Here is a 25,508-nt window from a genome sequence, read left to right as displayed (position 1 = left end):
TCCATGAAGGGAGGAGCGGCGGTCCAGGTGCTCCAGCCAACCGTGTGTGCTCAGACGTTCATCAGAAGAAGATAGTGAGCTTGAGGGAAAGTGTGCGCGTTGGGTATTGCGAAGGGCTGGGCGCGATCACAGTCGGGTTATTGTTCTGATTTAAGCGCTGCCTCCTCGCGATCTCCCCACGAAGAGTCTCCACGGGCATCTGATGGGCTTGGGAATACTGTGCTTTTGATTCACAGCGGATCTGCCTGCGTGTAGAATGTTCAAGAAGAGCAAGAGCAAAGTTCTGGTGGATGAAGCGTCAGAGGAGGACGACGTGGCGTGGCATCACGAGTACGCGAGTAAGGTAAAGTGGGATGTTGCCCGTGGGCTTCAAACTTGAGAGATCAGATGTGTTCGAGCCTCAGAGTTTGGCTGTGTCACATTTCATTTCTGCCTGTATAGTTACGTTAACAGTATCGTTTACAAAGCGTATGCGCCCTCGAGTGAGTCGTAAAGTATGATTACGACAACATTAGTTTTTGAAAATATCTATAATCCACTTATTGATGTGCCCGCGTATTTGTTTGGAGAGCGATAAAAGGTTATTTCAGTATGAAGTGTAGTATGGATAATGCTGATATGATATTAAAATTAGTATCAGAGTGTAGTAGTGTTTAAATCTTTTTTTTTTGCGTCATATCTCTGTTATTAATAATGTCATGTATGCTACATTAACCAGATTGCCATACACAGATTTGGCCATATTTTGGTTTATAGAAATCATAATGGAATCAGTTGGCCCGTATTCATTTTTGGCTCATATTTGGAGTAGCCTCTACTACATAACTGTTTCTTTATGCTTGTCATCGGCTAATACTGTTAACTGGGACAGTGAAAATATAGCAAAATGAGCATATATGAGTATGATATTATGGAAGAATAGTCATGTTCATGAGATGAAAAGACAATTTTGACTTAAAAAGACAGTTTTTAAAAAATTAAACAAATGTTCTAACTAATGTTGACTTTTCTCATAATATATTTTTTAAATCTCATAAATCTGACTTATTCATAATAAAACTTAAAGTTTTAAAACGTAACTTAAAGGGTTAGTTCACCTAAAAAAAATGAAAATTAGCCCATGATTTACTCACCTTTCAAGTCATAGTTGTATGACATTTTTCTTTCAGATTTTCTCCTGGATCTTCCCAGCTTTATAATGGAAGTGAATGTTGGTTTGTTTTTGAAATCCATAAAAGTGCTTCTGTCCATCATAAATGCTCCACACGGCTTGTGTAAGGAAAATATCCATATATCAATAATTTCTCTGAAAGAAAATTGTCACCTAGGATGGCTTGAGGGCGAGTAAATCATGGGATAATTTTCATTTTTTGGGTGAACTATCCCTTTAAGTTAAAATGCAGTCCAAATTATGATTTAAGTCATACCTATGAGATTTAAAAAATAAAGTATGAAATAAAGGCTTTTTTTTTCAATTTTATTATAATTTTGACTTGTCGATTTAACAAATCATGTTTATTTTTTTTCTTCTTATGTGGTGGAAATGGACTTCCATAGTCATAAGTGAGCACATTACATATCATGATGTTGTATATTCATGTTCTGATTTTCATGGATCTTAATTAAAAGGGTTTCTGCTGTGGCTGAGTTTAAATAGATATTCATGGCATTCACCGGCGTCCTCCCTTTCAGATGCAATGTTCTGTCAGCTGTTAGACTGCAGGAGTCCGATAAGGTCCCTACAGCGTAACAGCAGGAGACGGTTGCAGATAAGCTTTCTTTCTCTCCCCCTCGTGCACTTTAAAAAAAAAAGTAAATTTCAGAAGCTTCTCACTGCGTTCTGTGGCCAATGTGATGGCCTTGATTAGGCCACAGTCACATTCTCTCTCACAGAATCTGTTCCACAAACATGTTTTGGATCTAAGGGTACTTTTACACGACAATGACGCAGACGCACTAAAAACAGAAACGTTTTACCTTAGTGTTTCTCACGTACAGCCAACACTTTTATCAAAATTATCCCCATTCACACGAATCGGCAGATGACTGAAAACTTCTTAGAATGCTGTATTATTCATTCCAGGCCAGGAGTTGGCCATGTCACTAAGGAACACTATGTGCCTATAGACTGGTTTTGGTTTTTGACCAGGTTGGTCCACTTCTCCTACTTGGTGAAAGTTGTCATTTGATAGAAGACCAATATCACTTCATAGAATCCAGATATATATTTTTAATATATTATATATGCTGCAATCAAATATGTGACCCTAACTAAATTATAAATTAAATTATAAATTAATTTATGTCACAATTGAGGTGAATAATTATCAGACTTTTTAAGACTGGAAGAATGATACTGAAAATTCAGCTTTGCATCACAGAAATAAACGATCATTTAAAGTATAATACATTGAAAACAAATATCACAAATTACTTTTTTTGTATTGTTGATCAAATAAATGCAGGCTTGATGAGCACAAGAAATTATATATATATATATATATATATATATATATATATATATATATATATATATATATATATATATATATATATATATATATATATATATATATATATATATGTATTTACATGTACTCACCTAAAGATAGCATCTTGCAGTTGATGCAGATTTGTGGGATGCACATTAAGGGCACAAAGCTCCCGTTCCACCACATCCCAAAGATGCTCTATTGGGTTGAGATCTGGTGGCTGTGGAGGCCATTTTAGTACAGTCAACTCATTGTCATGTTCAAGAAACCAATTTGAAATGATTCGTCCTTTGTGACATGGTGCATTATCCTGCTGGAAGTAGCCATCAGAGGATGGGTACATGGTGGTTATAAAGGGATGGACATGGTCAGAAACAATGCTCAGGTAGGCTGTGGCATTTAAACGATGCCCAATTGGCACTAAGGGACCTAAAGTGTGCCAAGAAAACATCCCCCACACCATTACACCACCACCACCAGCCTACACAGTGGTAACAAGGCATGATGGATCCATGCTCTCATTCTGTTTACGGCTTTACGCCAAATTCTGACTGAATGTCTCAACAGAAATCGAGACTCATCAGACCAGGCAACATTTTTCCAGTCTTTAGCTGTCCAGTTTTGGTGAGTTCCTGCAAATTGTAGTCTCTTTTTCCTATTTGTAGTGGAGATGAGTGGTACCCGGTGGGGTCTTCTGATGTTGTAGCCCATCCGCCTCAAGGTTGTGCGTGTTGTGGCTTCACAAATGCTTTGCTGCATACCTCGGTTGTAATGAGTGGTTATTTCATTCAAAGTTGCTCTTCTATCAGCTTGAATCAGTCAGCCCATTCTCTTCTGACCTCTAGCATCAACAAGGCATTTTTGCCCACAGGACTGCCGCATACTGGATGTTTTTCCCTTTTCACACCATTCTTTGTAAACCCTAGAAGTGTTTGTGCGTGAAAATCCCAGTAACTGAGCAGATTGTGAAATACTCAGACCGGCCTGTCTGGCACCAACAACCATGCCACGCCCCATTGACATGCATTATACGGCAACGGTTGGAGTTAAAAATCTTCATTTGTGTTCTACTGAAGAAACAAACACAGCTACATCTTGGATGCAGATAAACATCACATTTTCATTTTTTGGGTGAACTATCCCTTTAATCTCACCTGCAAAAATAAATAAATAAAAGATTCAGTATTCCTCAAAACTAATTAAATAATTGAAATGTGAAATCAGAATACTATACAAACCGCCAAATATTTGTATGCATTTAATCTCAGTTTATTGAGCAATGTATTTACTGCAGACAGTGCTGATCTTTGAATATTCAGTTAAACCATAAGCAAAAATGACTTTATTGGTGAAGTAAGTATTAAACTTTCTTCTGCAGTACAGAATGCCAGCACAGCTAAAAGGTTTGTTTAAGTGTGTGAATTTGCATTTCCTTCATCCTTAGGCCTTTACATTTGCAAAAAAAAAAAAAAAAAAAAAAAAAATCTAGCCCAGATGAGAAAAAGTAATGTGTACTTTTATTCAAAAGTAACCCAATTAGTTACTTTTTAAGGAAGTAACACAATATTGTAATGCATTACTTTTCAAAGTAACTTACCACAACAGTGAATATGAGCATTACCTGTCCTAATATCCAGAGTTTAAATATGCCATTTGAAGCAATGCATTTTTGTGCAATTTTAGTGCTTTGTGGTGTGACATGGGATTTTTTTACTAATCAAAACTGTGCCCAGGCAAGAAAAAGGTTAGGAAGCGCTGCATTTTTACATTTTTTAGACCATGCAAATAGCATGATATTGTTGAAATTACATTGGACTATCATAGTATTTCTATTTGATACTGTACCATGGTGCTGCCACAGTACTTTTAACTTAAGGCATGCAAGAAACTGACTGAGAATATACCATTAAATCGCAATATTGCTATGATAAATGTCCAAATTACCATTATATCCACAGTGCCATATCCAAAAACATGGTAGTACTATGATACTTCTGTTCAAGTTACAGCTCATTCAGGGCTGTGGTGGTACTAGGCTTGTGGCCGTGGATTGTATATTGGAGAGGGGAAGTAATGTTCTTATATTGTTCAGTCTGCAAAGGGATATTTCAGTGAGATCCGCTTCCTTCGGCAGCTAGTCAGTTTGTTCACCCAGAACTTGCTATGTAAAGCAGGAAGCCCAACGGATGAGGACAAACGAAACCCTAAACTTCCATAAAGCTCCAGTTCAGTTCCTCTCGGGAGTCGAGAGTTTCGATTTTCCTCCAATAAACAGGTTTTCAGCGAGATGAATGTACTCTGTGTTCCAGCGGTTTATATATCAAGCTATTTCATGATCGTTGGTTTTATTATAAACCATGTCAGGTTGCCAGTTGGTAAACATTCATTTGAGGTGTAGTCTTGTGTATACTGCGGTTAGTGTTCCTTCATAAATCAACTGAAGGGGGAATAAATGGACTCCTCTGACCCCATGTTCTTCAATCATAAGCTTTTTTTCAGAAAAGTCAGGCCTGAGATGTCCCTAATATGCCACAGTCATAAGAAATGACAAAGTCCAGAGGGTAAAGGACTTAAAATATCCGAAACATTCCTCTTTGCGTCTGAGCTTCACTCCTTCATTTATAAATGAGCACTCGAGAGAGTATTCGGTCTGTAATCAGGCCAAGTGCTTGGGTAAGTTGGGGTGGAGGTGTGTGGCATTGATGGAATAATTCAGAGGGAGTAAAAGAAAGGAGGCAGAGAAATGACATGGACATTGCAGAGCAGAGCTTGATCTTTCTCTCTTCGTATGAATAATAATCTGCCTTCAAGTCATATTGGAATTATAATATTTGCTCTGGATTTGCTCTTTGATCTCTGACATTTTGTGTTGGCTGAAGAATTTTCATAAGCAAGGTAAAGTAAAGATTTTGGGTCAGTAAGACTATTTAATGTTTTCAAAAACAGTCTCTTATGCTCACCAAGGCTGCATTTATTTGATCAAAAAATACAGTAAACACAGTAATATTGTGAAATATTTAAAAAAATATATACTTTAAGTTTAGTCTTATTCCTTTAATATAAAGCTAAATGTTCAGCATCATTAGACTCCAGTCTTCAGTGTCACACTTTAGAAATCATTCTAATATGATGATTTGATGATCATAAAAAAATCTTATTAATTTTGAAACCATGGTTGTTGCTTAATGTTTCTTTGTTGAAACAGGATTACAGGATTCTGAGATGAAATAAATATTTTGTGGTAATATTACTTGATTATATTAATCAGGGTCTTAAAGTCGTTTCTTAGTTTGACATCCCACAATTTAAGGCCTTAAATTTAATTAGAGCAAAATGTCTTCAATATCATGGCATGAAATTAGGGCACCAATGATTTCTGTGATACGGAATTGGAGAATCCATTTAAAAAATGGGCTTTACAGTATAATGCATAATGTCATGGTAATCGTCACAATTTGGATAAATAAATCTAAAGTAGGTCAGTACACTAAAGGGATAGTTCACTTAAAAATGAAAATTCTGTCTTAATTTACTCACCCTAATATCGTTCCAAATCCCTAAGATTTTTGTTCATCATATAAAGTGATCAAGGCTCTTCACAACATTTGGAATAAACAGCTTGATTTGTATGGTTTAGTTTTACTATCTCTTTATGAACTTTTTGAAGCACCAAAGTGGTAGTTGCATTGACTGTCAAAGGAAGGGCAGAAATCATTCAGATTTCATTAAAAAATAACTTCATTTTTGTTCCAAAGGTGGATAAAAGTCAGTAAAGTCCAGAAAATTTTAAACAGAATAAGCTATAAAATAAAAAAATAAAAACCGATTTCATGGAGCTCTAAAATTAATTACAAAATTGACATGCATGAACTGCCAAAAAAATACAATTTCTAAACATCCTTAAATCAGGATACATTTACTTGACATGCACAATGAAGAAATTATGTCTTGTTTTCTGAGAAATTGAACAAAATTAAGTGGGTTTATGCTTCAAAAAGGAACAAATATCTGTCATTGGGTATGGAATTGACTTGCGTTGGAGCTAAATAGATTTTTATGAACACATTGGCAGATATTTGTTCTTGTTCTAATAATAAAATCACTTTCCCAAGATTTCTTCTCTCAAACTTTAAGCTATTTTTTTTTATTAATAAAATTCTTATGGAAAATTGTTTTTTCACTAGTGTCACTAAAACAACTAATTGAGTGCTTAAACATTTACATTTAGAGGTAAATGAGAACATTTGACATGTTCCCTTCAATTTATTCCTTAAATTTTCTTTTTTTGATCTTAAAAGGGTATTAAATTCACCTTCTTAACCTGCAAAACCCCTGATTAATGAACCCTTGTTGAATAAAGTAATTGATTCTTTCAAAAAGTCTTACTGACCCAACTCTCAAAGACAAAATTGGCAGATTTATAGACCTTCTTGGTTATAGTTAGATTTTCATTTGTCAATGTTAGATGCGATTAGGTCGATCGGATCTCAAGTAAATGTGGGAGACACATTCCCGTTTACACCTGGTGTTATAATCCGTCTCTTTTGTCCACTTTTGTCCTGATGTCTTCTAAAGAAGGCTTTATGTTAGTGTATATATTTTTTTCTGTTCTTTCTCGCACGATTTACATACGGAGAGCATCGGCTTTCATTTGAATTGTGTGTGTTAGAAATCACGAGTGGTGAGAGAAAATCGTGCTTGGTACGTACAAACCAGACTTGGGTCTTCAGCTGTCGAAGATTAAATCCCGTCTGGCTAACGCGCTTCCCAAAATGTTTACACATTAGGTCAGTAGACGGAGCGCAGATGGTCTTTTGTAGCTGTTCGAACGCATTCGACCACATGAGCGTTTACACTACGAAAGCAATCCGATTGAATATGCTTTTGACTACCTCTGGAAGTGGAAAAGCTAAGAAAAAATGTAAACCCCGTTTACATCTGTATTTAGTGTCATCCACCACTTGTGATCCCGATTCGGTTGATGAAAACGCATCTTAAAACTAGGTGTAAACAGAGCCTTAAATTTACTATGTAGTGTGTGTGCACATTTTGTGTGATTTACACCAATTTATAAGACTGGCATGCTTGTGTGACAAACCTACATTTCCCATAATTCCTTATGGCAGATGAAGCATCAATTACACACCTTTGTTTTATGCTCTTGGTGAAGTAAAGCAATAAATCTTGCACCGATTTATAAGGGTGACAGCGTGAAAACTGCATTTCCCATAATTCCTCATGGCAGCTAAAGCTTAAAGGACACACCTAATGTGCACCCTTTGCTCTTCAGTTTGTTGCACTAGTACTAAAAGTGTTCTGCCTTTGTGGGGAAGTGCAAAAGAAAGGCGAGTAGGAACTTTCCAGGAGGCGGCACTACTGCAGGTGGAGCAGGAAGGAAGGGGAAGAGGTCAGACCCTTAACAGGAAGTTGAATGCCAGAGCAGTTATGATAGATCACCCAAAATAGAAGAAAGTTAATGATTACATTATTACTGATAGATCTAATTATCACTTCAGAAATTGAGGGGTATCCATAGGGGGAGTATTCTACTCCTTACCATTATGACTGTTTGATGGTGTAAGACCTTTTTTATATTAACATGCTAAAAATATTCCTTGCTTTTTTGTGTGTTTGTTACATTACATTAGCATGTGTTTGAGTGTGTGCGCATGTTCTCATTGTTTTGTGTTCCATGGCCTTTGCTTTTCAGGATAAAGACTCAGAGGGAACAGAGGAAGCCCTGAGCCCCTCAACAAAGGTAAACACACACCACTGCACACATGCATAGCGCCTTGTTGCTTTCAATAGAAATGCAAAAATGTGTTGACCGTGTCTGAAATAATACCATAGTAACACTGTCAGGATGTGACATAAAACACTGAATTGCTGTTTTCTTTTTCTTTTTATTAGAGAATGGATGCAGTTAAAGACAAAATTTATTGTGTGTGTGTGTGTGTGTGTGTGTGTGTGTGTGTGTGTGTGTGTGTGTGTGTGTGTGTGTGTGTGTGTGTGTGTGTGTGTGTGTGTGTGTGTGGTGCATAATCTGTTAAATGTACAGAGAGGATGTGATGCATTCTTTCAGAACAATCTGGACAATAGCAAAACATTCTTGAGACTAGCAAACATCCAGTGTCCTGCTTTCCTTCAATGGACTGCAGTTAAATGTCGTTATGTTTAATATTATCAAATCAATTATTCTCAGACCAGTAGAATTAAAAACTTTTTTTCTGCCTTTTGTGTAATCATGGGAGGGTAAATGCAATAATGCAGTGCAAAAAGTTAAAGGGTTAGTTCACCCAAAAATGAAATGGATGTCATTAATGACTCACCCTAATGTCGTTCCACACCCGTAAGACCTCCGTTCATCTTCAGAACACCGTTTAAGATATTTTATATTTAGTCCGAGAGCGTATCTAAGTGTATGCACACTATCCTGTCCATGTCCAGAAAGGGAATAAAAACATCATCCGAGTAGTCCATATGTGACATCAGTTAGTTAGTTAGTTAGAATCTCTTGAAGTATCGAAAATACATTTAGGTCCAAAAATAACAAAAACTACGACTATTCAACATTGTCTTCTCTTCTGCGTTTGTGTTCAATCCTCAAATTCAAACGGTTATGAATCAGTGAATCGATCAATGTTTTGGATCGCGTGCCAAACTGCTAAAATCACGTGACATTGGCGATCCGAATCATTGATTGATTATTCCCTTTCTGGACATGGACAGTATAGTGGGCATACACTTAGATATGCTCTCGGACTAAATATAAAATATCTTAAACTGTGTTCTGAAGATGAACGGAGGTCTTACGGGTGTGGAACGACATTAGGGTGAGTCATTAATGACATCAATTTCATTTATGGGTGAACTAACCCTTTAACCCGTTGACAGGTATTCAAAAGTAGCTATGTATTGCTGAAAAAATGTTTAATTTGTTATAGTAAATGTTTCATTTATGTATTTATCTTGAGGGTTCTGTAAGTAAAATTCCCATTCATTTTCTTTATAGAGAAATATTTAATTAATTAATTAGTATTAATAGTATTTAATACTTTAAAAAAAGTATTTAAATGACCAACTTCCAGGTGGAGAACTACACAGCCCGTAATCTTGAACACAAAAACCCAAAAATCTGCAGCAAATCAAAATCAAATCAAATCAGAGATCAAAAGAGGTCAGCAGAGTAACTATGAGATGATTACAATATAAAAATATTAAAAACTCTTGTTTTTAAATCGATTGACTCATTTTAAATACATTTATTCCTGTGATGAAAAGCTGAATTGTCAGCATCATTTCTCCAGTCTTCAGTCTTGCATGATCCTTTATATCATTCTAATATGATGATAATATATTATCAATGTTTTTTGCGTCTTAATATGTTTGTGGATACCATTCAAACATCTGGTAAGAATAAAAAATAGAGAGAAATTAATACTTGTTTTCAGTAAGGATGCATGAAATTGATAAAAAGTGACAGTGAAGAAATTCATACTGTTACAAAAGATTTCTATTAAAAAAATGCTTTTAACAAAAATGTAATGCATTAATGTAATACATGCTTTTTGTTGACCTTTCTATTTATCAAAGAAAAGCTGCAAAGAATAAGAACCTAAGCATCAAATCAGGATCTGAAAGATCACGTGAAACTGAAGAGTGGAGTAATGATGCTGAAAATTCAGCTTTTGGTCAGAGGAATAAACTAAATTTTAAAATATATTCAAATAGAAAACCATTCTTTTAATTTGTAATGATATTTAGCAATAGCATTGTTTTTACTGTATTTTTGATTAAAACAAATCCAGTCTTGGTATGACTTCCAAAGTTTTGACAGGTAATATTTCATGATTACTTCATTTGCAAGTGTTCATAGGATTTCATATTTCACTTTATTATTTTTTATTTATTTTTGCTGCAAATCGATGGTTGGAATATCTGTCTCTGTCTATAAGAGATGGTTTGCCATTTGAAGATTTTTACATTATTTCAGGAGAACTTTTATTTAACTTTATTTTTGGAATTGCTTCCATTACTGAGTGCTCAGGAGCAACAATGGCAGCATGTAATGTGCACTTGACATTAGTTGAAATAAATGCTCTTTTTTGGACTCTGAAAGGAGTTTTTGGACTCGTTTTGTGTTCTGAAAGTTACAGTATGGTTCATAGCACAATGAACTCTTTAATCTCAAAGGATCATGAGAAATCAATTTTCCTTGATATGACCCCTTTAGAGAGGCTAACAGAAAGAGAATTTCACAGTTAGACTGCTGTGTCCTCCAGCGACGGCAGGAGCTCAACCTCAAGTTAAAGCGACAGTTGTTTATTTCCACTGCGTGTTTTGCCAAACTAAGCGGAGACAGGGAGGACAAGACAGATGAAGCGATAGACGGAAGCCAAAAGAGAGTGTTACGTTTTATCTAAGGTCAAAGACGAGCCCAATCCTAACGTCTGTTTACCTGATGGAATGATTAATGTTCCCTAAAGACTCCTAATGCTCATAAATGCTAGATAAATGTGCCGGCCCGACATAACAAGCGTTTATGTGTTGGTGCATAATCATGCATGTTTTAGCACAGTGGAGTGACAGAACACAAAAGTCTTTGGTTGGAAATAAGACAGGGAGTGGCAAAATAAAATGAACCACGTGCTTTTGCCTTTTTTAGTGTTTGGTACATTTGTGGTGAGTTTAATTCCTCCAGACATGCAGCAACAAATATTGAACATCTGTATGACTCGCACAAATGAATACATTGTAACTTGTAGATGATTACGTATTCAAAAAATATGCTTTTGGGTGAATCTCACAGAGAAATTCCCAGGTCATTTTTTTTATTTGCACTGTTAACTCTTTCCCTGCCAGCGTTTAAAAAAATAAAAATAAAAGTTGCCAGCCACCGCCAGGGTTTTTGACAATTTCTACAAACATTTAATAGCCCATAGACCATAGAATATTTTGTTTAATGAATATCTGAGCATGCAATATATGTAAATAAAGAGCCGACCCTCTTCTTTTAAACAACAAAAAACTTTTTATTCTAGCTTCATGCATTCCTTTTTTATAAACACTTGATTATAGGTAAGTTTCATTAAAAAAAAATAAAAAAAATAAAAAAAAATTTTTGAACAAAAAGTACATTTTTGTAAAAGACTGTTTCCAGATCAGTTTTAGAGCGATGATCAAACACAGATGGAGTAGATCGAGTCCATCAACACTCCTAATGCTTGCGCAGTCCTGCAGCTCGTCTTGGGTCCACATTTCATTCAATAACATAAGATCATTTTGATTCATATGATGTTTAATGTTGATGATCACGTTATTTTACATATGCATATGATTACATGCGATCACTTGTTTTAGTGCGTCTTCCTCACGTGTTTTGATCAGGAGATTCTGTACTCATTCAGGAGATACGTAATAGCGCCCTCTAGCGTCTGACAGTGAAAACACGGAAACCCAGAATCCGTTTTTGGCCGGGAAGCGTTTTCTCACAAATAACCGAAAATCCTGTGTTTGACGGGGAAAGAGTTAAAGATTTGAATGATTCTCATGTTCAAAAAACAAGTGGGGAGTATGACAGACTATTTCTGTGCCAAAAACGCTCCTTCGGGATTCCAGAAAGTTTCAGTACGTTTTTTCTGAGTTTGGCCCTGTATAACGTCATAAAGGGTGGAATTACTTGTATGGGCACTTCTCCTGGATTAACGCATGCATGCGCGCACACACTCACACCAACTAGAGCATGAGCGTGTCCATCAACAAGCTTCATTCAGGTTACGGGAGCAGTCGGCAGCGTTGTCATTTTTTTTTAGTCCATGAAATCAACAATATCACTAAGGAAGTGTGTTTTTGGTTGTGAGAGAAAGATAACCTTGTTCAGCTTCCCAAATAACCCAGTGTTAAGGAAACAGTGGATGCAGTTTGTGTTTCTGGAGAGCCAAGGGAGTGTGAATCTTTAGCTCTGCCCACTGCACACCTGCATGAGCTCGGCTGTTTTCTTTTCGGGAAGGATCGGTACAGCATCTTTCATAAATATGATCAAACTAAACACTCTTTGGAGATATGAAGGATGCAATACTACTCTATAGGTACTCAAGATTAACATGAGATTGGCAGAAACGGTGTGTGTTATGTACCCGTTAACATTATTTGCATCATTCAGCACAACTCATTCTTATTACTGTAATAATGTATTAAATCATCCTATCCAGACTCAATTGTAGCACTCTTTTTTTGTTTTGTTAAACCGACACACAGTATAGCAGATTTGTATGCAATAATTACTTTTTATCTACATGCTAAATCATAAACGTTATGAAAGAACATCTGCCAAATGTCATTTCGGAAATCTGACAGGGAAAGTTTTGGAGACATTTAAGGAAGTAATTTAAGGAAGTTTTTTTGTCATTAGTATATTGTTAAAACATTCTTTGTTGTTAGTTTAAAAAAAAGTTAGGTTTTTTTTTCAGTTCAGTTTTTTAATATTTATAATTTACCATGTAAGCGAGCAAGACATTTTATTTTGAATTTGCAGTGAAATATTACCCAACAGTATGACGATGATAAAATATTGAACAAATATTTTTGTTTTTTGGTCAAAGGGAAGGACATTCTGTACAAGGCAAGTCAGAAAAACTAGCAAGTTGTGAAAGAGAGCTAGAAATTGTGTCAAAGGTTCTTTCCTATATAATAAGCTGCAAAGCCAGGCTGGTATTTCAAATCCTGAGGGTCATACTGGACGCAGGCAGGAGGGAGTCTGAAGGAATGTGTCAGATCACCAAGTGACCCAACGCACGCACGCACGCGTCTGCTCAGATATCTGTCCCTGCAGCCCACTTTAATCAACATAGGTCTTTCCTGTTTTTACTACGTGATGCCTTCTGTCCATCAGATACAGCTTTCTGCTCCTGGATTCGAGATGAAGTGCGTCTTTGTGATTAGTTGTCTTCGTGCCAGGCCTAAACCTGCAATCGTCCCTTACCATCTGTATTTCCATCTCACTGAGAAACCAAAGCTGGAGCCTTTCTGACACATAACACACAAGCATTCATTTTACTGGGCACTGAACCCTGTTGTGTGATTAAACAAGTGGTTTCTTTATGGTTTGTGACTATGTTTTTGACCTTTTGCAGGATTCAAAGTTAAAGAAGGTTAAATCAAAGCGAGAAAAGGGAGACAAAAAGTTGTTTCCATCTCAGGATGATGAACACATCTTGCTGACAGGAGTCACTGTCTCTCACAGAAGAGGGTAAGACCTTTATTTACTAATGTTAGATGAAGCTAGCAAATGTTTTGCACGCCTCGGAAGCTCAGTATGTATTTTTCAATGATTATAATAATTTGAGAAGATTATACCCACTAAGTAGGACTAGGTAGGATGACCAAAATCTTAGTTTAAATATAAGAGTAATTTTATATTGCAGTAATTGTATATACTTTTCCATAGCTATTTTTGCTGAAAGGTATCCTACAAATGTGCATATTTATGTATGTGTGAAAAATGGCCATTGCAGCATGTGCTTCAATGGATGTGCTTGGTGGGAAAATGAAAGGCACATTATTCAAATCTTTTGGTCTGCCTTAAATTCACACCATTAGTTAAGGCAGAAATTGACATGTTGACCAGCTGAAGCAAACAAAGCTATGCTGTAAAAGCACCACAGAGCCACAGTGTTTGCAGTCTTTGGGGAAATGAAGCAGTGGCTTACTTATTGACTCTGCATACTAAAATTGGATTAACAATATTTTAACAGTAAGTTATAAACACAGCACCTATGTGCTTAGAAATTTAGATATTCATACTCAGGGCTTGACATTAACTTTTTTGCTCAACATTCCAAATTCACTAGCCACTCAGCATTTTCACTGGCAACAATTTTGACATTGATACCATGGGGGAAAATGCCCCTATAGATATTTTTATATCATCTCATAATTTGGCAGCAGGTATATTGGGCAGCTATCACTTTAAAGGAACACGCCGACATTTTGGGACTTTAGATAATTCGCCGTATCCCCCAGAGTTAGGGTCCATACCATTTTTATCTTTGTGCGTGCGAAAAATCTGTCTGACGGACGCACCGCTAGCCTAGGTTATAACAAAGACTGGAGGTAAACAGCTCAATAAGTGACAAAATAACGGCAACATTTCCCTTTTTACATGTTGTTCCGTATATAGTGCACATACTCTATTCTATATAGTAGTATACTAAAAAGTCGGCATGCACCTTTAAGACCTGACACACGGAACCATTATACTGTTACACGTGTTTTCTTTCTCAACTGTTTATGTTCACTTAAAGCATAACTCACTGTGAATATGTGTGAATACGCATTTTGACATTATTTTATGTGCATTTGACTGTTTAAACGTGCAGTATGCAACTTTTGGCCACTAGGGGTCACTCATTCAAAATAATAACAACAGACGTACTTTGATGACGTCGGGAAAGTGCGTGGGCTCATGGGAGTTGTTGTCATTATTGCCACTGTCAACCAGCGAATCTGGCATCTCCAGCAGAAAACAAAACATGTTCACTGACAAGGTAATTGTTATATTACATCTCTATTATTGTTAAGTTTAGTTACGGCTTTTCACTTTATGTAATGTCAATCTAATGAAATAGCAGCGAGCTACCGTTACTTAACAAACTTATCAGTAACGTTAGATAATGTGCGAGACAGAATGTTGTGCGGGCGGTCGCTATGCCAACATACCTATAAGTTGGTAGGCTATGTTGACATATTAACCGCGCATCATAATTTGAGTTACTCAAATTATAGATATGTTGACATGGCATCCGCGATTGTCGAACATTCTGTATATCAACTCTTCAATAAGGAAATAAATTTCAATTTAGTTTATCATTACCAACATAAAACAGTAAATGAGAGAACCAGCACCAGCAATACGTTGTTTATTGGAACACGCGCTGTGTCGCTCCCCACGTTCATCAATCATTCTAATAAACATTTATTTTGGAACTCAGAGATATATGAATAAGTAGATCATTATTAAATCAATATTATATGTAGCTAGTATTAACATATGATAAAAGTGACGGTCACCTTATATTAATTGACCAAGATAGTGGCATATTACCTTATGAAGCTAACGTTACTTTCTCCAGCTACATATAAAACCAATAATAGCTAGTCCATCTGCGTTTTACACATGACATCATCGTGTCACCAAATATACGGATAGAAATACTTTTGAATCAGTTTTTAAAAAAATAGCTTTCAGTCTCCAAAAACAGAGAATCCGCCTGTTTGAAAAGCCGATACAAAATGTATAACATTACGTATTCAGCTAAACGCGTCTCAATGTGGTCAAGATCGCTATGCAATATGCAAACATACAGCATGTTATGATTATATGATTATTATGTTAGCTGAATGGTTACTTAAATGACCTGTTTATTAAAACGCAAGCGAGATCAGCATCTCTCTGCAGTCCGAGCTTGTCACGAAGATTTCGCCATCTTTCAAAGGCTTCTCCAAGGTTTACACGTCTCTTGCTTCTTCTACTGTCCCAAAATCTTCTCGGGTCATTTTTTTCACCCGTACGTTTGCGCTTTGTTGAGCTGGCAAAACGTACAGGCAAAGAGTAGTCATGATCCATTATCATACAGACTTTTTTATACGGGGGTTCCCCTTATACTGTCTGTCAGTGTTCCTCTTTGAGTTTGACGGTTCCGCCGAGTTCGCAGGAAGCAAGACGCAAACGTGGATATGACGTGAAAGACTGGCGACATAACGGAAATAAAGACACGGTCCGTGTCTTTGAATTAAAATATTAATTTCTCTGGATTTAGAAGTTAATTGGAACTGTCGGGATAATGTAAACACACAACTTTAAAAAATATATAACATAGATATAGTGATCTTTTATATTTTTAATGCTGAAACATTACATATTGTGCCTTTAAGCGCAATAAGCAGTGAAAAAGAACTCATTTTATTTTTATGTGCGCACACTTTGAGTGTGAGCACGTCTGCGGGAATGAGTACAATTATGCACAATGTGTGCCGTCCCACGCCAAAATTCAAGCCCTTTGACACGAACAATATTCAATATTCAGCAAATGAATGGAGTGAGTGAGGGGAGGGAGGTTTGTGTGTCAACTGCTGTCAAAGAGATGAGAGAGAGAGAGAGAGAGAGAGAGAGAGAGAGAGAGAGAGAGAGAGAGAGAGAGAGAGAGAGAGAGAGAGAGAGAGAGAGAGAGAGAGAGAGAGAGAGAGAGAACACACAGCTGGTATTGCGTATCTATTCTGTGGAAAATAAGTATTGGAGGCGTTCAATATATTATATATATATATATAAGTATATATTGTGTATATATATAAGTATTGGAGGTATCAATATGTATCGAAAAATCTATTTTTGACAAGACTACATTGCACTTAGTTTATCGTTTCAGATGCGTTTTTAAAACATTCCAATTGAAAAATGTATATATTATGTATACATGTATATTATATAGCCTATAAAATTGCCACCAAACTATCTTGTAGAAGTGAATTCATTACACGCCACTGCTGAAATGCACCCGCATCTGGCAGGTTGGCTGGTGTTACTGTCAAGACTCAAGCCTGGTTCATACTATATGAAATAAAAATAGAAATATATCTTTAGACAGCAATGGAAAATTTCAAATGTATGGTTTTGTGCATAAACATAGTGTAACTTTAAATAAACCACTCAACCATTGAGTATCTAAAATGGAAACCACACCCTGTGGCCTGGCCTCTGTCATCCTGCTGAAGCATATTTTATATATATATATACACATATGTATGTATGTACAGTACAGGACAAAAGTTTGGACACATTACTATTTGTAATGTTTTTGAAAGAAGTTTCTTATGCTCATCAAGCCTGCATTTATTTGATCAAAAATACGGAAAAAATTTTTAATATTGTGATATATTATTACAATTTAAAATATTTGGTTTTCAATTTATCATACTTTAAATTATCATTTATTTCTCTGATGCAAAGCTGAATTTTCAGTATCGTTCCTCCTATCGTTCTCATAAACGGACTTCCACAAAACATCGGTGAACACAATACAGCGTGCCATTCGCCGTTGCCGGCTAAAATTCTATAGGTCAAAAAAAGAAACCAGATCTAAACATGATCCAGAAGCACAGGTGTTTACTCTGGGGAAAAAAGAGGACAAGAAAAACCCAAGATGTTATCAGCGCTCAGTTCAGACCCCTGCATCTCTGATGGTATGGGGTTGCATGAGTGCATGTGGCATGGGCAGCTTACACATCTGGAAAGGCACCATCAATGCTGAAAGGTATATCCAAGTTCTAGAACAACATATGCTCCCAACCAGACTAGGCTTGTGAACAATTCAGAACTGAATTAAAAATGACTCTTAAATTCCAATTCAATTCTTGAATTTGAATTGATGTCAAAAACAGGATGTAGAATTACAATTCGAATTTGAATTAAAGGAAACATTTACACATTTTGCAGACACTTTTATCCAAAGCGACTTACATTGCATTCAAGGTACACATTTTTACATTATTGTATGTTCTTGCTGTCCCTGGGAATCAAACCCATGATCTTGACGTAGCTAGCGCCACGCTCTACTGGTTGAGCTACAGGAAAGCTATACAGAAACAGAATTGAAATTCAAGAAAAATTCAAAGAAATTTATATACATGTCCATCTTGCCATAGCAGCTTCTTCTGCACCTGTTGAGAGAATCTTTAGTGTTGCAGGAAAGATCTTCAGAGCAGAACGGTGTAGACTCGACGATAAAAGATTTGAGGAGTGATTGAGAATTAGATGCACCAGTATTGCTCAGTGAGTTTTGCATTGGAATTAAAGGGTTACTTCAGCGATTAGCATATGGCTTTGTATCAGTAGAAACCCTGGAGAATATTCAAATTATTGTGCTTTCCCCTCTCATATCTCCCTGAGACGAGAGATTTATGCATTTTATTTCTGGAAAAATTCCTCCTATGATGCAAAATGACGATTTTTGCATCATAGGAGGAATGTTTGCCCAAAGGCTAAAGACTACAGCCAGCAGAGGGAGCTATTTCCGCATGTTTTGAATCCGGCATTGGGGGATGGGAGATAACACTCAGCTTGCAGGGAGAGCTCAGCTTGCAGACAGGATCATTTAAACGGAGCTATGGTGTGCAATGTAAGTCTTTTAACTTCTCAAATTAATTTCTATGAAAGTTAAGCTTGCAAAGGCATGAACTGAAACGCGCCAGACTGAACTCGCGTTGTGAATGTAAGCCGCGAGTGTAGTCGCGATTACCTCAGCTCTCATCACTCGTGCAGTTAGTGCTCAGTGCTGTGAGACTCGCGCGGTGACTCACTCATTATATTGAACAGACACGTTCAGTTTTTAATTGTACTAACTCAGTCACAGTAATGAAGTTGTTGGCGTTGGGAATGGCCTCACAGGGCAGCGAAGCATTCTGGGAATTGTAGTCTTTCATCCCCATGGGACAAAAATACATTTTCTGTCTTTTCTCAGTCTAGAAGACACCAAATTCAAAAATAATTTCACATTTCTACTGCATTGATGACCCGGTTTAAATACAGATTCATCTTCCCAGCGCTGAAGTACCCCTTTAATGATAACTTTGTGTTATTTGATTACTTTTAAATTAAAATAACATTGGAACAAAACGAATTAAACCACAATGAGGGGTTAATTTATTTCAATTTATCATTATCTGTATTTTAGAACAAAATGCATGCAGGTTTGAGGAGTGACACTTTAAAAAATGATTCGTGGGTCTTGTAGTTTTCACCACAAAAAAAATTAAGGTCCTAATTAAAAAATAGTGTGTATTTTTTCTTAAGATAATTGTGGTTCAGTGTTGTAATGAAATAAAACCAAGAGATACACTTTCCTAATTTTTTTAAGGAAATGTAAGCAATTTTGAGGCTTGAGAACTGATTCAGTATGAAGCTGATACAATTAAGGGGGGGGGGGGGGGGTGAAACACTCAGTTTCAGTCAATCTCATGTCAATCTTGAGTACCTATAGAGTAGTATTGCATCCGTCATATCTCCGAAAAGTCTTTAGTTTTATTATATTTATAAAAGAAATATGGGCTGTACCGAGTCTTTCCGGAAAAAAACGAGTGCCTGGAGGCGTATCGTGTGGGCGGAGCTAAAGAATGACGAGTGCGCACAAAGCGGTGACGTCCTCAAGCGTGGAGAACCCCCATGGCAATCGATCAGAATCAGCTAATACAGATATGATCCAGAATCAGATCCAGAGGCTGAAATAAATTGAACAGGAGAAACAGCAACAGCAGGACGTCCGTCTCTGTGGTATGTACTGTATTTAGTGGCCTGTCAACATTTGTGTGTCTTTACTCACTTTACAGTTTATGAGGACATGATTTGGTTCATGGACTATTGTATGTGACTAAACCTTAGCAGTAGCAAGCAAAACGGTTTTGCACGTCAGACTAGTGTAACGTTATACAGAGAACAACAATGGAGTCCGTTAGCGCATTTGAATGACGAAGCGCGCGATCGTGACGTTTACTGATGTTTACTCACGCGACGATAGCCAACAGCACAGACATTTGAAGCAGTTTTACTCACCGTCTGCTTCCAAAGTAGGACCGAACCTTTATCGCTGGGACCGCTCTGTCAAAAACACACTTCTTTGGTATGATTTGGTGAAGTCCTGTGACAGCAGTGACCGTGGAAATCCACTTTGCAACGCGACTGAAGCGTGATGTTATGGAGCTTCCCGTCATTTCTGCGTTCAAATCGGTTCAAATGCAGCGCTTCCTTTCCGGAATGCTGTGCTGAAGCGTTAAAGTCGCTTGATGTCACCCATAGAAATAAAGTGGAGCGCGGTGCACAACATAAGTGTTCACGGACGAGTGGATCTGCAGCTGAGAGTGTGTTTATGGGCGTGCATTTCCTCTCTCGCTCTAGTCACGTGCGCGCGCACCCTATCGGGAGAAGAGCCCGTACGGCCCATACAAGGACCTTCCGCTCTATTGATTGACGTCAAGCCGACCCATACTCGAAAAAAACTCTCCGAAACTTGTGAGAAACCGGAAGGAGTATTTTTGACACAGAAATACTCGATCAAACGTCCAACATTAGTTTTTGAAACTTTGTCTATGTTTAGGATGGGAATCCAAGTCTTTAACAGTGTAAAAAGCTCAGTATGCATGAAACAGCATTTCACCCCCCCTTTAAGGAAAATAAGGTTACTTGTTTATTTTAATAGAATTAGCTCAATTGTGCAGTTTTATTTAGAGACATCATTGTTAGTTCCCAGCATGCTTTGCATATGGCTGGAAATGGAGATTAATATTGAAATGAAGTGTTTAATGTGTTTTTGAGTGAAGGGAAACATCTGTTAATGTTTAATGTTCATTTATGTTTGACATTTGAAAGAATTTCTGTTATGTTGAAGTTCCGTTACCATTGTGCAGAAGAGTAGAGCTTATAGTTAGGTTGTGATGGGAATAACTGCAAGTATTTGTATTATTATTATTATGAAAAATGTTGCTTTGTTCAATGAGCAATAACTTTGCTAATCCTAGTGGAATAACAAGTTTGTTTCTACTTGTGCCAGCATCAAACAGACTATTAATTAAATAACATAACTGAAAGTCAAATATAAACAGGTCATTTCCATTTACTCTAATATATATATTTTTCAAAATCAACTTAAATTGTAAAAGCACATTTCACTAATAAGATTTAATTAATCATAAATACTACTGAAATATTATGTAATATTGTTACCATCTTTTTTAAAGTAGATACTGTGTAATATGCGTGTAATGAAATTGTTATTAAATTACAAAATTAATGTAATTGTTGCATTACTGAGGTAAAATATGTAATTCAATTAGTTACTAATCATATTAAAAGTAAATTGCTTTGCATTGATAAAGTAATCCAAACCACATTTATAATGAGTAAATTATAACCGTAAGCAATTACATTTCCAAAGTAACCTTCCTAACATTGAATGTGAGATTCAACACATTCTTTCTGTTGTGTGACTGTGTGAATTCAATTCTACTTCCTGTTATTCAAATTCAACTTCCTGTGGGGCGGAGTCAATTTAATTCAAATTCCAATTCATGAATTGAATGGAGGCCAATTCTGAATTTTGCACAAGCCTGATCCAGACGTCTCTTTCAGGGAAGACCTTGCATTTTCCAACATTTCAATGCCAGACCACATACTGCATCAATTAAAACATCATGGCTGCGTAGAAGAAGGATCCGATTACTGAAATGGCCAGCTTGTAGTCCAGATCTTTCACCCATAGAAAACGTTTGTCGCATCATAAAGAGAAAGATGCGACAAAGAAGACCTAAGACAGTTGAGCAACTAGAAGCCTGTATTAGACAAGAATGGGACAACATTCCTATTCCTAAACTTGAGCAACTTTTATCCTCAGTCCTTGTATCCAACTTGTATCATTTTGTTAGAAAAAGAAGAGGGGATGCCACACTGTGGTAAACATGGCCTTGCCCCAAATTTTTTGAGATTGACTGTTGATGTCATGAAATTTCAAATCAACTTACTTGTAAACTTTTTTGGAATCGGGTTTGTATGTATGTATGTATTAACGTCATTAAAAAAGTTTGGGATCCACTTATGAAGCAACAGTGATAAGAAGTTGTTTGAGTAGAACCATTTCAATTTACAATCAATCATGTTCCTTCGTTTTCTTACTCAGGTCTGCTAAGAAAACCTGGGAGGACGACAAAAGCAAGCCGCACTCGGAAAAAGACAAAGCGCATTGTCTATGGGACAGCATCTCCATGACGATGAAGCAAATCACACCTACGAGGAAGATTGATAAGATGGAGGGCTGGGAACCACCTCAGCTGAACGACGGAAAGGAGGAGGAAAAACACGAGCCGGAGAAGAAGAGGAGCGACTCGTCCCCGCTTTCCTCCCCTCTGTCATTGTCTCTGCCACATTCTCTGGGTTTGCCGTCATGGGTTGGCTTGGGTTCGGAGGAGGACTCGTCTCGCTATGCTAGTCTGACCGAGTCACAGACTGGTGGCCCAGCCCAGTGGGCGGCCCGGGCAAGAGATAAATTAGCTGCCGTCCGTCGCAGAAGTCCAGCCAGCCTATCAGAGAGCACTTGGGAGGGGCTTAAATGATTTAATATTAATGTCTGTTAGAATGGCCACATCCCCTTGTATACAACTCTAATTAGGCAGCCCACAGATGTGAAGGTAGGACCCTCAGACCAAGAGTGCCTACTACCAGTGCCTGTCAATCCCTGTTTTCCAACTTTTTAATGAAGCTCCTTCAGAGAAATCACTGGATGTACTTACAGCTGGTGTCTGACATCATGATTTCTTGGCCATAAATGACACCCTAAACACTTAAAGGAATACTTAATCCAAACATGAAAATCCTGTCATAATTTTCTCGCCCTCATGTATTTCCAAACCTGTATGATTTTCTTTCTTCTGTTGAACACAAAAGAAGATATGTTGAAGAATGTTGGTAACCGTACATTCAGTGGACCACAGTGACTTCCATTGTATTTTTTTCCTATTGTGGAAATCAGTGGCTGCCGCCAACTGTTTGATTACCAGCATTCTTTAAAATATCGTTTGTGTTTAACAGAACAAGAAACTCATATAGGTTTAGAACAAAATGAGGGTAAAGTAAATTACAAAATTGTCAATTTTAGATGAACTAACCCTTTAGGGTAACTAAGGTACAGTTCAGGCAAAAATGAAAATCTTGTCATCATTTATTTACCCATGTGTAATTCCAAACCTGTATGACTTACTTTCTTAACTGTAACACTTAAGAAGTAGTTTAGCAAAGTAGGCTACTATTGTCCATACAAAGACATTTTAGCTGCTAAATTGACAAAATTAGATTTTTGAATTATAAGTGCTCTTTATTTGTGCAATAAATATATGAGGAAAAGACCTATGTATCTAGGCTAAGTTGTTGTTTACTGCAATGAACAAGTCCCAGATCAATATCATTGTATGAAAAAGAGCCGTCAGGGCATTCTTCTGAACTACTACTTTTTACAGAAGAAAGTCAAACAGGTTTGGAACGACACAAAGATGAAGAAATGAAGATAGAACGTCCGGTTTTTAGGTAAAGTATCCCTTTAAATCCACGTTTTCTTCGTGCCGATTGGTTTAAGTGAGGCTACAGTTCCCACCGCCACAGACAGAGGGCGTCTCAATCAACATAATCACTGCTGACGAGACACGAGAGAGATGAATGCGTTGTGTGTATGTAATGCTTCAATTCCGTTGTGGTTAATTTATTATGTTATGTAGTTAAACGACTGAATGTGAAATGAAGTAGAAACGCCTTCCTCAGAGTAGATTTATAATCGCTACTGCCTGCTGATTTACAATCCTAATGTACTGTATTACTCTATGCAATGATTCCCTCGCTATAATTACAAACTTCTTGCTATATTGATCGTGCCAATAGTGCATTCAGTGCCACTTTTCTGTAACAAGGTTGCTAACTTACTGTGGCTTTATAAGACATGCAGGGTTTTTAAATTGAATGTCCTGCTCCTGGAGATTTTGTTTAACCAAACATGTTTTAACCAGCTAATCAGGCGTATTTAGATTTGTTTGAGAAAAACACTATCTTCTGGCATGGATTGGGGTTGAAACTAAGTTCTGAAGTAGGTTGGATCTTCAGGAATGGGATGAAATAATGGTTTACATTAATGATTGCTGTTACAACCCTTATTTTCAAGCCTTCCAAAGACCTCATGAGCTGTGCCGTTTTATCGTGAAGTACATTTTTCTTTGCTGTCCCTCGACTTGAGCCATTTTTTTGTGTGATCACAACAACATTTTCTTCCAAGTCCCTCAACACAGTGTAAAATGACAATCATCATTTAGCAACATTATTTATCAACCTTTGGCCCATACCGTTAAACTGCCTAGAAGATCTTTGGTTTGCTAGAAGAATGTGTCTGTGTGGCCTTATTGCTGATTTTAGGAGATTTATTTATAATCAGATTCTGAGAATAAGTGGGTTTGCTGCTCTTGGTTGTTCATATTAGCTTTATATAGTTAGCCCACAAATGAGATTACAAATTGTTAGTTTCAGATTTTGCTCTTTCTATTTTTGGGGCCTTTGCAAGAGTTTTATTTTGATTTGATCTTGATACTACTGAATGATTCCCCCACCCCCTGTATTAGGATTTAAATGTCAATATTAAGATGGTGTGTCCAAGGGTTCAGATAAGCTTGTGAATCATAATAAAGTTATGCTTTATACATGGGTCTTGTTTTAGTTTTTTTTTTAATCTAATGTCTCAAAATATTTTTTTTTAAAGAAGTCTTATGCTCACCAAATATGTTTTATTTGCTCCAAAAATACAGTAAAACCACAATATTGTGATTTATGATTGTAATTAAAAAAAGTTTTGTATTTTATATTTTTAATGTTTTTAAATGTAATTTAATTTCTTCAGTGCAACATGATCCTTCAGAAATAATTTTAATATGATTTAAGGCTCAATACATATTTATTAACAATGTTGAAAACAGTTGTGCTGCTTATTTTTGTGGAAATAAGCTTTTTTTAATGGTTCTTTGATAAATAGTAAGTTCAAAAACAGAAATTATCGGAAATCGAAATCTTTTCTATTATTATAAATTTATTTTTACTGTCACTTCTGATAAATTTGGCTCTTCTGAATAAAAGGATTTAAAATAAAAGAAATTCACTGACTGCAAACATTAACATTTTTTAAAGCATATTCTTCTTACATTAGTACTATTACATTATTACTTGGTTTCAACCCTGATGCATAACATTATTAGCCTGACAAGCCAGATGGTCTGGAAACTCACCATAGACAGGACTCAATCCGAGGGGCGGGATAAACGGTTGTCTTTCAAACTCCCTCTGCACGCGATAGGATAGCGCTACCACCAACACGAGCAACGAAGGTGAAACAGAGCTAGTTGATAGATTAAACATTCGCCGTATCCAGCCAAAACTCAGAACACATCTTC

At 36.7% G+C, this 25,508-nt stretch overlaps 1 protein-coding gene across 1 annotated transcript; it reads left to right on the top strand.

The window, feature by feature from the left end:
- On the top strand, positions 1-24,768 carry si:ch211-225h24.2 (uncharacterized protein LOC564539 homolog). Its single transcript, XM_067445748.1, has 4 exons — positions 1-343; positions 8,203-8,250; positions 13,625-13,740; positions 22,211-24,768. The coding sequence occupies exons 1-4, from the start codon at positions 257-259 to the stop codon at positions 22,641-22,643; spliced, it is 684 nt and encodes a 227-aa protein (XP_067301849.1). The 5' UTR covers positions 1-256; the 3' UTR covers positions 22,644-24,768.
- Positions 24,769-25,508: the final 740 nt, after the last annotated feature.

Source organism: Pseudorasbora parva, chromosome 6 (genome assembly GCF_024679245.1).
Source record: "Pseudorasbora parva isolate DD20220531a chromosome 6, ASM2467924v1, whole genome shotgun sequence".
Classification (NCBI taxonomy): domain Eukaryota; kingdom Metazoa; phylum Chordata; class Actinopteri; order Cypriniformes; family Gobionidae; genus Pseudorasbora; species Pseudorasbora parva.
The sequence above is the reverse complement of the archived record's forward strand: the minus strand, read 5'-3'. Positions and strand labels throughout refer to the sequence as shown.

What these genes read in the sequence shown, in the direction of transcription:
- si:ch211-225h24.2 (XM_067445748.1), top strand. Translation starts at nt 257, where the DNA reads ATGTTCAAGAAGAGCAAGAGCAAAGTTCTGGTGGATGAAGCGTCAGAG. An exon ending in ATCACGAGTACGCGAGTAAG is followed by an intron (nt 344 to 8,202) that starts GTAAAGTGGGAT and finishes TTTGCTTTTCAG; the next exon opens with GATAAAGACTCAGAGGGAAC. An exon ending in ACTGTCTCTCACAGAAGAGG is followed by an intron (nt 13,741 to 22,210) that starts GTAAGACCTTTA and finishes TTTCTTACTCAG; the next exon opens with GTCTGCTAAGAAAACCTGGG.